This window comes from Hevea brasiliensis, chromosome 15 (genome assembly GCF_030052815.1).
Source record: "Hevea brasiliensis isolate MT/VB/25A 57/8 chromosome 15, ASM3005281v1, whole genome shotgun sequence".
Taxonomy (NCBI): domain Eukaryota; kingdom Viridiplantae; phylum Streptophyta; class Magnoliopsida; order Malpighiales; family Euphorbiaceae; genus Hevea; species Hevea brasiliensis.
This window is the reverse complement of record NC_079507.1, coordinates 70,107,532-70,121,982: the sequence shown is the minus strand read 5'-3', so window position 1 is coordinate 70,121,982 and position 14,451 is coordinate 70,107,532. Positions and strand designations below refer to the sequence as shown.

At 32.8% G+C, this 14,451-nt stretch overlaps 1 protein-coding gene across 1 annotated transcript; it reads left to right on the top strand.

The window, feature by feature from the left end:
- The first annotated feature begins 9,780 nt into the window (after positions 1–9,780).
- On the top strand, positions 9,781–13,105 carry LOC131173838 (beta-glucosidase 18-like). The gene is made up of 11 exons (XM_058136395.1): positions 9,781–9,993; positions 10,226–10,354; positions 10,771–10,846; positions 10,931–11,005; positions 11,101–11,188; positions 11,359–11,611; positions 11,698–11,813; positions 11,915–12,167; positions 12,255–12,357; positions 12,496–12,598; positions 12,696–13,105. Exons 1-11 carry the CDS (start codon positions 9,862–9,864, stop codon positions 12,880–12,882), a joined length of 1,515 nt encoding a protein of 504 aa, XP_057992378.1. The 5' UTR covers positions 9,781–9,861; the 3' UTR covers positions 12,883–13,105.
- Positions 13,106–14,451: the final 1,346 nt, after the last annotated feature.

Genomic DNA, 14,451 nt, shown 5'->3' with positions numbered 1-14,451 from the left:
ATGAGATGCCCCAACAGTCCATATTAGAAGTTGAATTATTTGATGTGTGGGGAATTGATTTCATGGGGCCATTTCCATCTTCTTATGGGAATAAATATATCTTGGTAGGGGTGGACTATGTATCTAAATGGGTAGAAGCTATTGCTACACCTACCAATGATGCAAAAGTTGTGGTGAAATTTCTGAAAAAAATTATTTTGACCAGGTTTGGTGCCCCACGTGCCATAATCAGTGATGGTGGTAGCCATTTTTGCAACCACCAATTTGAAAAATTGATGAAATATGGGCTAAAGCATAGGATTGCCACACCATATCACCCTCAAACAAATGGCCAAGTAGAAATCACAAATAGAGAAATCAAGCAAATCTTGGAGAAATCACAATAAGTCCGTAAAAGATTGGTCCCTTAAATTAGATGACACTCTTTGGGCATATAGAACAGCATTTAAAACCCCCATAGGAACTACACCTTATAGGTTAGTTTTTGGGAAATCATGCCATTTGCCTGTAGAGTTAGAACATAAAGCTTATTGGGCCATAAGAGCAATCAATTTTGATTTACAAGCTGCTGGACACAAAAGACTTTTGCAACTTGATGAGTTAGAAGAATTGAGACTTGATGCTTATGAAAATGCTAGGATCTATAAAGAAAGAACTAAAAAATGGCATGATAAGCATATCAAGAAAAAGGACTTTAAAGAAGGAGATTTGGTTCTCTTATTCAATTCAAGGTTGAAATTTTTTCCAGGAAAATTAAAATCAAGGTGGTCCGGTCCATTCAAAATTGTGAAAGTTTTACCTCATGGTGCTGTGGAAATTTTTGGTGAAAAATCTGGTAATTTCAAGGTAAATGGACAAAGGTTGAGGCATTATTTAGCTGGTGAGCCAATTGAGAAAATAGCAACTTGCTATCTTTCTCATTCTCCATGAAATTTTGAGTGAGTATGGTCAAGCTAAAGACCTAAACTTAGCATTTTTGTACATAACTCATAATTTTCCATTAATTCTTTATTTCTTTTATATATTTGTTTTAAGCTTTTCTATACTCCTTACTCAGAATCTAACATTGTTCTAATTTCCTTGTGCAGATGGGATGCAATGCATTGCAAGCAAATGAGCAATAAAAATTTTATTTTTTAGCTTTAAATTTTAGGTTTTTAATTTGTTCACTTATAATTTTCATCTCTCTTTTGTTGAATATTTGCTGGTTCATATTGCTGGATTCATTGCCCTTTTGGTTAATTTTAAGAGAAAATTTTTCCAAATTTTAACATCTTGGTTCAACAAGAAAATTATTTGAATATGGGTGTGTGAATTGGTGCTTTGAAAAAATTATTTTGTGCGAGTATTTGATGAACACAACAAGTTGGACAATTAGAATTCATGTTATGAAGGTTTAATTATTTGAAATCTAATTTGTTTCAATTTTTTTAGGTGCTATGAAATTTGGTCAAATTGGGCAGCAGATTACATAACCGGGTTTTGCTTGTGTCGCCGCTTGTGTTCGCTGGGCACCCTTTTGGGATAAAAACTCCCTTCACCGGAATGGGCCAGCAGCAAACCCAAAGCCCTAAAAACCGTACCCCACCAGCCCAAGCCCGAAATTAAACCTAAAATCCAAACAAAACCCAAAAGCCTATACCCAAGCCCACAACCCAAACCTAAAGACCCTAACTCGATAGCCCATTACCTTCATCTTCCTCTCGACATCGCCCCCGACACAACCCTCCCTGCCGTAACCTTCATTTTTCCCGTCGCCTTCACCGGCCGCCATTCTTCCCATATTTCTCCTTTTCCGATCACGCCCCTCCATTTCACCATGTCCGACTCCCCATTATCCTTCGAAAACTCACCTCCCCACTCCTCACAGCCGCCACAACCCCAAACCATGCCACCCATGCACGCCGACCCATCGCCGGCCCATTCTGTTGATGCTCCGATCGCCACACTCAAGAAGAAAAAGGCGAAAAGCATTAAACCACACAAATCGACAGGCGGCGTCAAGCGGAAACAACCCGAACCGGCCACAAAACAACCCCCAATCCCGCCTCCAATGCCGGACGCGCCTGCTGACCGACGTGGCATTCCGAAATCGGCAGTTAAGCGTCCCGGTACATCTAAAGGTAACCTTGCATTCCCTTCCTCTTCGCCTACTGCTATACATTGGATATTACCTACTGCCGAAATGAAGAAAAATAAGGCAAAAGTTGCAACCCGACAAATGGTTCAAACTCGGTATTTGGATGTGTCTACACTTAAAACCTTGAAGATTTATGATGACATGCAGTCTCTGTTAGATGCTTTAGGTTGGGTGCGATTTGCACATAAACAGGAACTGGTCTACCCGATTTTAGTGCAGGAATTTCTGGCCTCCCTGTCCACTAATGAGCATAAAATTGCTTTGGACAATGACTTGACGATCCATTTTAGATGCCTTGGACAAGATAGGGTGCTGTCTATGGATAATTTTCACCATATATTTGGCTTTCCACCTGATGGTCTGTTCAAAATACCTACTAACCAATGGGACTATAATGCGTGTGAATTTTGGAAGCGCATTGCCCCTTCAGCAGGTAACTTCAAACCAGGACACAGTAAGGCCTCCAAAATTGAAAATCATGCCTTGAGATTGCTTCAGCGCCTAATTGCAAATACAATTTTAGGCAGAGGATCCAGTGTTGGCACAATGTCACAGTATGATCTATTCTTTTTGTGGTGTGCAAAAACCGACAAAAAGGCTTCCCCTGGTTATTATTTCTGCCGCCATGTGATTCGCCAGACCACTAGGGGTACTGGTAGTATTGTCTTTGGAGGCTTGGTCACACCTATTGCACATTATTTTGGGTTTAATCCTCAAATGTACAGGTGTCCTGCTCTTCCAACTGGTTTGTTATTTTTGGATGGACCTCATCTAGCCAACCAAAAATTTTGTATCAAAAATGAAGCTACCAAGCAGTATGAGATTCCTGCACTAACAGACAAACCACCTGGTTCTCCCACTGCCATTAGTTCCTCCTCAGCATCTGAGCGACCATTTGTGCAGCCTTCCACACAACCTTCAAGACGAGCTCCACCAGCCGCTCAACCTGCTTCTGGACCATCCATAGCAACTCTTTTGACATTCATGGAGAATCTCAGTGATGAGATCTATTCTTTTCGGCAAATGACGGATGTCAATTTTCAGACACTGCGAGACTTAGCTGACATATATTTGGATCGAAGTGCTGAAATGCAAGATGAATTGAAAGTCATGCGAGCTAAGCTGGAGAAGATCGAAACAAACCAGGCACTGATTTTGAGCATCATCTCTCCACAGCAGCCCACACAAGCACCACCACCTCCACAAGATGGCAAGGGCAAAGGACTTCTCGTACCCGACTGACAAGCTTTTATTCTCCATTTACATTTCATGTCTTTAATTACTTAGTATTTTGAACTTATTTTGCTTGTGTTGTTTTACTTCAACCCTTTACTTATTCAGTTTTTTTTAGTTCCTCATAAAATACATTTTTTCTTTTATGTCTTTCGTACATTGCTCACTTGCTTTAATATGCTCCTTCGATTTACACTTGATAATTATATTTTCTCGCTTTAACTTCCCTATTCCAAATTTTTGAGATTAATCGATTTAATTAATGGATTCCATTGCACTGTTTCTTTTGCAATGAGTGCAAAGAATTATCCAAATTTTATCTAATTAAATTGGCTGCACTTCAATGAGGTAACAATTCTCATCTCACTTGTGTCCATCACAACACAAGTTGTGCTCTCGCTTATGCAACATGGTAATAATTCTTTATGCACATATCAGCTACCCATTTTTTTGCACACTTCTAACATTGAGGACAATGTTCATTCTAAGTATGGGGGAGAGGGTAAATTTTTTGCAAAAATTACTTTTTCCTTTTTCATTTAGCGACACACTCATACTTGTACATATTCACATACATACACTTGCATATAGCCCCATATACTTAGTTACGCATACTTAGTTGCATATAGGTTAATTTGACATTTACACTCATGCATTTCAAAGTTTTGGATTTTTAAACTATCTTTGGATTCCATAAGCCACTTATTCAAGCAATCCAACTTGCTTTTAGATGGTTAGTGGAATGAAAGTTCCAATTGGTACAAAGTCTTAAGCATTATTCTTTCTCTTACTTAATAGCTGAAAATTAATACATTCATCTAGGTATACAGATTCTGATTAATTATTTTGAGTTTTGAGTGTCTGGATAAGCCTTTAAGAAAGAAAATGGTCATTGTCGTCTCACCATTCCTAGAACAAGCATTTTAGATCTTTCAAAGCGAAATTTTTAACTTGCATTTGATAAGAATATGATTTAGGCATTCCTTCATATTTTAAACCTCACATTTAGCCTTAACCTACCTTAATTTCATTTCAACCTTTGCAAACCCCCTTGAACCTTAATTCCCTAATTTCTTTGGAACCCAAATCATTTACCTAGCCATTAAACCTAAACACTACCACCTATTTATGAGAATAATATTTTAGCAATTAAGTGCATAAAAAAAAATTTTTTTGAGGATTGAAACATCTTGAAAAGTGCTAGAGTAATTGTGAAAAGTTGAAAAGGTCACCAAAATATCCCAAAGGTAATTTTGGGTGTGACGTGAAATAGGGACACATACAAAAAAAAAAAAAAAAAATATATATATATATATATATTATAAAAGTAGTCCCTTTATTGTGTTAGCACTTAAAATTCATTGTGAATTTCTTTCCTCTTGATTTAAAAAAATAAAATAAAAAAAATAAAAAAAAAGAGAAAGAAAAAAAAATGGATGCACTTTGAGTTTCATGATTAATATTATTCTCATATTTTGTTTACCTTATTCCCTTTCTTTGTTAACCACAATCTTATCCTATTTGACCCCATTACAACCCTTAAAAAGACCTAATGATTCTTTGAAAAATGCTTGTTACATTAGTAGAGTTAGATCTTTTATGCTTGCATATGGGTTTGGCAATATAATCTTCCATAAATTACTCACCATCTATTTGAGACACATTGGCTATCTATTTCATTTAGATTTGTTTTGGCACAATTGACTCTTGTAGCTCATTGGTATTTGTTGCTTGGGTTGATTGGTTAATTCTTAGCTATTCTGTAATTGTTGAGAGTGCTTGCTTCATTCTTTGTGCTTTTCTTTGGTGGGAACTTGGAATGTTGGTGGCTAGAGGTAAGTTGGTGGTTTGGATTAGTGAATTTTGTGTTTTCAAAGACTGATTCTATTCCCTTCCAAATGAGTTTTAATGAAATTTTGCTTGAGGACAAGCAAGAGTTTGAGTATGGGGGAATTTGATGCATGCATTTTAGATCATCATTTAGGAGTAATTTTTGCACATAATTTACCCTTGTTCATAGCTATTATTATAGATAATAGTATATATTTAGTCAATTTTATAATTTTCACACTTCTTAGTTTAATTTTTGGAATTTATTTGTTTTGTAGGTTAAATCTGGAGAAATTTGATGTATTTTGATCAGAGTAGCCATTTGGAGGAGATTAAAATCGAATTGCAAAAATTTTGAAGTTGAGTAAAAAAATGGCCGAGAGCGACACAACCTGCAGCACAACCGAATTAGCTTATGTCGCAGGTTGTGTCGATCGTCAGATATTCACGCCGAGAGCGACACAACCCGCGACACAACTGACTCGGCTTATGTCGTTTTTACTGGAAATTGTTGACGTGGCATTTCCGTTACTCCAGCTTTTTACCTCACTTTCTCTGGAACCTTCCCCCTTTTACCCATTCTAGGGCAGACCCTTAGCCTATATAAAGCCTCATTTTATCATTATCTATATATAGAGAGCAAGGGAGGCATTTTTGGCAAGATTAGAAAGAGAGAAGGGAGCACTTTCTGCATTTCTTTTTCCAGCAGCTGCAGATCACGTTTTCTGCACTTTTGTGCAGCAGAATCTGCTGCAAATTTGCTGGGTTTTTCTACCCCTTTTAGCTTACATTTCCATTATTTCTTCATTTCTTCATTTGGGTTTGTCTTTAAACAATGATTTGTGAGTAGTTGATTGAGATTCTAGAGATGGGTTTGTAAATATTGATTTGTATTGTGGTTTTGAACTGATTTAGCCATTTAAATGGGATTTGTTATATTTTGATTTATTGCTTGTGTGCTTATTGCCTTGCTTGATGAATGGGCCCTCATTAAGTTAAGTTTTAATCCTTAATAGATGGACTGAAAAGTGAATATTGAGGATGGATAATCTTGCAATAAACTTTATTTTCTTGGTGTTAGAAATAAGCTAAGAAGATTAAGGGGAATTTTCCAAAAATCAATTTTATGCATTAGTTGGATTTTTGTTAGATTTGAAATACCGTGAAAACAGGGTTTGATTTAATGAAAACCAATTTTGAGATGCTTGAAAAAGGTTTCAAAAATTTAAGAATTGATTTCCCTCAAAATTGCAATTCTCATGTGTTTGGCTAAATTAATGATAAACCACATGCAAACAATATTGAAAATCCAATCTCTAGAATCAATTTTAATTTTCATTGAATTTAGATTTAAATCCTCCAAATCTCATAAATAGCAATTTCAATTTAAATCCAATTTAAATTTAAATCCAATTTAAATCCAATCTCTAGAATCACTTTATTTTTATTTTTATTGAATTTAGATTTAATTCCTCTCAAATTTCATAAATAGAAATTCCACATTAATTTTTGGTAATCTAGTTTAATTAATTTTAGTTAATTGTTTGATTTAGTTTTAATTCCTCGAATACAAATTTTAATTCTAAATTTCATTTTACATCTTTAATTTTTGTCTTAATTTGAAATTTCATTTTACATCTTTAATTTTTATCATTCTAATTAGCTTATACTTTTATTTCCAATTTAAGCACAATTCCCTGTGGGATCGATATCATTTTTTTAAAACTATACTACTGTGACCCGTGCACTTGCGGACACAACACAGTTGCCAATTATTATTATTATTACTATTATTATTTTTTATTATTAATATTATTATTTTTAAGTTTAATTTTTTAAAAAACACTGAGGGGAATTAATTAAAATAAAATAAAATAATTGATAATGCATGCAATTAAAAAAAATTGGGGGAGGCGCTCAACCATGGCAGATAATAATATTGTTACATGAAAATTATATTTAAATTTCAACATTTTGTGTATGGTGAGGGAACATATTCTTGGGCCGTCGTAATTGAAATTTGTTTGTGTGGTCATTTCTTTAATTTTATTCTTCTTTCAGGATTTGGCATATTTCTTCTTTTTAATTATTTTCATTCATTAGCTAATTAATAACATTAATGAGCACAACAAGCAGTTTATTATTGCCTATTGGCCATTTGAAGACAAGTGATCGGTTGGTTTTGATGCATTTATTAATTAATTTTATATCAAAGTTTGATTTATTTATTTATTGATTCGTTTATATTGCACATGGGTCTTAGTTTTCCAAGATAACCGTAAAAATTATATATATAATTAAAAAATGAAGAAAAAAAGACCATAGATTTGCGATGACTCCAAGTCGTCCAATTATAAAGTTAAATTGCCCTGAAATTTCAGTTTCAGTTTGAACATACCATGCATGCATTATCGATGCTTCCACGAAATGAGAAAAGCAGATCTGATGAGAAGCTACTTTGGTTGGTATTGGTAACTTTGAATGGTCAAATCCCATATGGGTATTCAATATATGCATTTCCTTTATATTTTGTAGACCTTGAAATACCAAAAAGAACACTAAAATAATCTGTAAAACAAGTAACCAATTTTTATTTAATTATAATAGATCTTTTTTTTAAATAATTTATGTTGTTATAAATTTGAATATTATTGAAGCTAATTAATTAAAGTAAAATAAATAAAAAAAAAAAGGAAAAGAGGTGGATGGCTTAACAAAAAGATCAAGACGCTACTTTTGTAGTTTGAGATTTCCACGTACTTGAATGATATATTGATTTTTCAACTGTGACCTGTAGACTTTGGAGGAAAGGATAGTAAAACAGGTTTAGAAATCTTAATTTTAGGCGCCATGCAAACAATGGAAATGAAGAAAAGTGAGAATGCATGGAATTCAAAGTTTGCTAAACATTTTTTTATTCAATGGGTCAAATGCTTAATGAATGTTTCATGCTAAGTTTTTCCTGGTTTAATTATTAATAAAACGGTTTGTTTATAAAAAAAAAAAAGAGTCAGATGCTCAATATATCAAATAATAAAAAGGGGACTATACAGTAAGAGATAGTCCGTGTGTTCCAACTTGAATATATGCTATTGAATGAAGATAACACGTGGCTGATGACCCTTATTTGTCTTTGAGAAAAAGGACGTTAGGTTTATCAAAAATCTTATCAACTTGCTTGGTCAATTTTTGGTTCTTGTAGTGCAGTTTCCTATTAGAAATTGCAGTGCCAACTAGAACATACCCACTAGGGGTGAGCAGATTTCAGTTTAAACAAAAAAACTGAGCCAAATCGAGTCAATTCGATTCAATCGATTTAATTTTAAAATTTAATCGGTTCTGTTTGGTTTTATATTATAAAAATTTTGGTTATTTCCGTTTGGTTCGATTTTGAAGAGAAAAAATCTATTAAACCGAACCGAATAGTAATTTTATATATTTAAATCGAACCAAATCAAACCGTATCGACTTTTGAGAAAAAGGACGCTAGGTTTATCAAAAATCTTATCAACTTGATTGGTCAATTTTTGGTTCTTGCATGTAGTTTCCCATCAGAAATTGCAGTGCCAACTAGAACATACCCACAAGGGGTGATCAGATTTCGGTTTAAACCAAAAAATTGAACCGAATCGAGTCAATTCGTTTTAATCGGTTTGATTTTAAAATTTAATCGGTTCGGTTTGGTTTAATATTATAAAAATTTTGGTTATTTCGGTTTCGTTCAATTTTGAAGAGAAAAAATCAGTTAAACCGAACCGAATAATAATTTTATATATTCAAATCGAACCAAATTAAACCGTATCGACTTATGAATTGGTTTATTTTTATGGGAAATTTATGAATTATATTTAATTATATATATATAAATTATTTAATTCCATTCATTAATATTTATTAGGTTTAAACCAAAGTCAAAATTAGACCAAGTAACTTAAAAATTAAGTCTAAATTAAAAAATAATAAAATATAAAACTGATTAGTTTGAACCAAGTCTAACCGAATTGAAATAGAGTGGTTCAGTTCGATTCGATTTTTCATCCATTCCAGTTCGGTTTCTAAAATATATAATTCGGTTTTCATAATTTAATTCGATTCAGTTCGAACCGAATGCTCACCCCTAAATTACCCACTAGAGAAATAAAATGAAGAAGGTTAATAATCCCTGAAATCAATTTCCCCAAACAAATACGACCATTTAAAATCCTTATATCATGAAGGCTTAAATTAAAAAGGAAAAAATAAAAATAAAAGCAATTCCATGAAAAATGAGCAAATTAAAACTGCCATTCTTTTGGCAGTTGTGATAGCCAGAGATATAATATGATATTTAACCAACTATGTATGCCAGCAACTTGCATATATATTATATACCAATTAATTAATTAACATAAATTATGCACAATCCTTTCCTTAATTAATCTAATCCGTTGGACTTCGCAAGATATTGACCGTCAAGTTTGATCATTATATTTGACCACAAATGAGAAGTTGCATTGGCAGGCAGCATATTCAACTAGTAATAAAAAAATATAAAAAATGCCAATGAGTTCTCTATATAAAGGGACGACGATATCCCAGCATTTACACAATCCAATTAAGAAGTTAACCTCTGTTATTAGTTGTGCAGCAGCAGAAGAGAATAGCATTAGTAGTGAAGGATGAAGAAAGCCTGTTTTGTGTTGGTTCTCTTCCTATCATCAATAGCGTTGATGATAGACAGGTGTTCATGTTTGGACCGTAGCCAATTCCCTCCTTCTTTTCTCTTTGGTACCGCAACTTCTTCTTATCAGGTTGGTATATGTAAGCTTCTCTTCTATATATTTATGCATTGTATTAAACAAATTTATACTATCACAGACCGGCAAGCAACATTCGCTTTGCTTTATGAGAAATCTTTTTTTTGCCTGAAAATTTGCTGTTAAGAGTAAAAAATCTGTTTGGTTTGCATCAAAGGCCTGCAGATTAATTTCTATATATTCCTGCAGATTAATTTTTAATTTCTATATATGTTTATTCCTGCAGATTGAAGGAGCATACTTGGAAGGCAACAAAGGCCTAAGCAATTGGGATGTATTTACTCACGTATCTGGTACAAATACTGCGGATGGAAGCAATGGGGATGTAGCTGATGATCACTATCATCTATTTTTGGTAATCAATAATTTTCTTGACTTAATTAAATAATCTATTTTTCTATTAATTAGAGTTCCGAAAGTTCCTATCAATAACAGGGATGAAAAGAGCAAAAAATTTTGACTTAATTTGATTATATTTGCAAACGTTTTCCACTAATTAGAATGAAGTTTCTACCAAAAACAAGATCCAACTTAGCCAAATTAAGGGATTAAAAAATCATTGGATACTAGTAATTTAATCATTTTAAAAATGATATTAGTAATAAAAATAATTTTTAAATGTGCTAAGATGAATTTGACTAGTCTCAACAAGAGGCAGAAAAAAATAAAATATGGTGGTTCTTTTTTCTTTTTAAATATTGAAAAAATATATATATATTTTTGGTAGAAGAAATATTGAAAATATTATAAATTATGCTTGTATTTTGACAGGACGACATAGAGTTAATGCATTCCCTTGGAGTAAATTCATATAGATTTTCGATTTCATGGGTCAGAATTCTTCCAAGTATGTTCCACAAAAATTTTCCTTTAAATATGAGTTTTTTATTTCATTTCTTTATGTTTTAATTAATTTTGATCTTAATAATAGAGGGTAGATTTGGAGAGATCAATTCTGAAGGAATTACATTTTACAATAAGCTTGTTGATGCTCTTTTGCTCAAAGGTAAATACATAGCCCTATTTTATGCTACTTTGACACTTAGATTTAAGTACTTTTGTATTATTATTATTCTTATGTATACCTCTTTAATTCTATAGGAATAGAACCAGTTGTTACCTTGCATCATTTTGATGTTCCTCAAGAACTAGAAGATCGATACGGCGCTTGGCTAAGTTCTCAAATACAGTAAGTTTCTCTATATTTGGTACCTTTTTTTTTTTTTATAAAAGTTAAAGAAAATTTTAGAAAAGTATGCTTTGGAGGTTTTAGTTATAGAAAATTATAAAATGCTACCATTGTTAATAATATGAGCAAGATTAATAAACATCTACTCTACCATCTTAATTTTGTTATAGGGATGATTTCGGCTACTTCGCAGATATCTGCTTCCAAGCTTTTGGAGACAGAGTCAAACATTGGATTACACTCAATGAAGCTAACATGGCAGCCCAATATGGCTACTACAGTGGAATATGGCCACCAAATCGATGCTCTTACCCTGTAGGCAAATGTAAAGCTGGGAACTCTGAGTTAGAGCCTTACATTGCTGCACATAATATGATATTAGCGCATGCCACAGCAACTGAAATTTACCGGAAGAAGTATCAGGTATTATATACATTATGACTTCAAATACTGAAAAGAGAATTCTTTCCCATACCATGTTTACTTAATAAAATTATTACTTGAAATAGGAAAAACAAGGAGGAAAAATTGGCATTGTATTACATATCTACTGGTATGAGCCATTGAGAGATATTCCAGCCGATCGTGTGGCTGCTCAACGAGCTTTAGGTTTCATTGCCGCATGGTAATAAATTGCTCTAATTAGTTAAAGTTTTATACTATAAAGTTGCTGCTTGCCCTCAGATGAATTAATAGGAGTGCAAATTCTTTCGTTGGTGTGTGTAGGTTTATGGATCCCATTATGTTTGGAGAGTATCCGCCAGAGATGCAACAGATTGTAGGTCTAAGGCTACCAACATTTTCAGTGGAGGATAAGAGGAAACTAGCAAACAAATTGGATTTCATTGGAATCAACCATTATAGCACCCTCTATGCAAAGGATTGTTTGTTGACACCATGCAATTATCATGATGATTTACTTAAAGATACCTTTACTTATGGAACTGGAGAGAAAGATGGAGTTCTTATAGGAGAGCCAGTAAGATATCCAAAGCTCACAATTTAAATAACAAATCAAATGATAATAACAGTACTTAACATTGCTTTTTGTTTTGTCCTCATATAGACAGCAATGCCTACCTTCTATGTTGTTCCAAATAGCATGGAGAAGACAATCATGTACTTCAAAGATAGATACAACAACACGCCCATGTACATCACAGAAAATGGTATATATATCAATAAAGCCCAATACTATTTTTTTTTTAATTATTTGAAACTAACTTAAATACGTGTATAATTAGCAATTATCAAACAGAGATTAGTAATTCAGTCTCAGGACTTAAAAAATTATACACTACTTGCAGGATATGCACAGCCTAGCAGCAAAAACATTGAAGATATGCTCAATGACGTGAACAGGTTAGAGTACATGCAGGGTTACCTCACTTCTTTGGCTTCAGCAATTAGGTAAATTCACATTTTCTTGTCTATCAATGTTCTTGAAAATCATGGGTTCTGTTTTTAGTTGAAGTGGTAATCTTACAAAAGTTAATAAAAATTACAGGAATGGAGCAGATGTGAGAGGCTACTTCCATTGGTCTCTGATAGACAATTTTGAGTGGACTTATGGTTATACAATAAGCTTCGGATTGTATCATGTAGACCGCAGAACAATGCAAAGAACACCAAAGAGATCAGCCAAATGGTTCCAGCATTTCTTGAAAAATGAATCTGGTTTTTTTCTTGCCTAAGAAAAGCAACAGAACAATATTGTGCATTTGTAATCTAGATTGGTATAAAGCTAGATAGACAGTGTGCACAATATATTCATAGTTATTCATTGATTTAAGTTGTTCCTTCTGTGGCATTTGCAGTCCAGATTCTTGAAAAGTTAGATACAGACAGTGTACTTTCATATATTTATTGAAGTTGTCCCTCATTATTTGGAATTCACATAGCTATATCACATGTACAAGAATATTCAAGCTTCTATTTTTAAATGTTTTAGCTCCTAATAAGAAATTTAGCTATATTTTTACTTGATATTACCTTTTTTTAACCAAAAATAGAAATGCAGGAAATATCTTAATTATATTAATTAAATCAAAATACATTTGCTAATATAACTAGTTTTTTTATATATATAAAATGGATTATTTGTAATAAAACTAAGAAAAACTTGGCATGGGTTTGGCAACTATTCCTAGGTCAATAGATCTACTAAAAACATACAAAATTAACGCTTGTTCTGCAGTCAATAGATCTCGCTTATATAATAGATTCGCTTTCATTGTTATTGGCTCCTCTACTTATCCTCTTAATCTGGCTAAGGCTTGTATGTCGAAAAAGAAAGAGAGAGGAGAAGATGGCTCCTCCACTCGTCCTCTTGATCTGATTAAGGCTTGTATACCAAACAAGAAAGAGAGAGGAGATGAGGGCAGAGAAAGTCGATTAATGACTCACAATGGCATTGCTCCTCCGAAGGCCACATGGCTCTTTTCAAATTCTATCACATTTTTCTTATTAAAAGAACTCATAATTATCACACATACACACAAATACACAATCTATAGTGGGTAGAATGAGTGAGAAATTTTAGGATATAATTACTGTATATATAACAATTTTATTATTCGTTATCTATATAATATTGACAGCAATTGCATCGAATAAATTCTTTATTCACATAAATGGCAAGGAAAAATTTCATTAACAAAGGGTAATGTTTGAGAGCTATGATAATATGATGTCAGGATGAGATGCATGCGTCTATATATATGCGTGCAACTTCCAATAACTTTCTTATTCCTCCAAAGGTTATAGAATTATATTATTTAAACAAAAAATTATCATAAGCATGGGATAGTGATGGAAGTATCCGAATTCAAAGAAATTGAAAGGAAAATAAAAGAGTACGTGCATTCAAAATAAATAATGTATATTCTTAAAAAAAAAAATAAATAAAAAATAAAAAATTGTAACTACTAGCAACTTGTCATGTCATTGTTTTAAGTTTTAAAAAAGCAAACATATGTTTAATAATTTAATAATTAGGTAACCATATTACAATGCAGAAGATTGTTATAAAAGAACATTAACATATATGATAATTTTCTTTGGTTATAAGAATTTTTATTATTATTTATATGAAACATAAAAAGATAATATTTAGATGAAAAATATTCATCAAATCTAAAGCATAAAGAGGATTTCTTGATCATCATACTTCTTGAAACTTCAATATTGTGTGTACGGTGTGAGACCATAATGTTGTGCGGCCTTAATTGAACCATGTTTCATTTATGAGGCCATTTCTTTAA

Coding starts and splice junctions, on each gene's coding strand:
- LOC131173838 (XM_058136395.1), top strand. CDS start 9,862: ATGAAGAAAGCCTGTTTTGTGTTGGTTCTCTTCCTATCATCAATAGCG. Junction 10,355..10,770: donor ATCACTATCATCTATTTTTG/GTAATCAATAAT, acceptor GTATTTTGACAG/GACGACATAGAGTTAATGCA. Junction 11,189..11,358: donor TGGCTAAGTTCTCAAATACA/GTAAGTTTCTCT, acceptor ATTTTGTTATAG/GGATGATTTCGGCTACTTCG.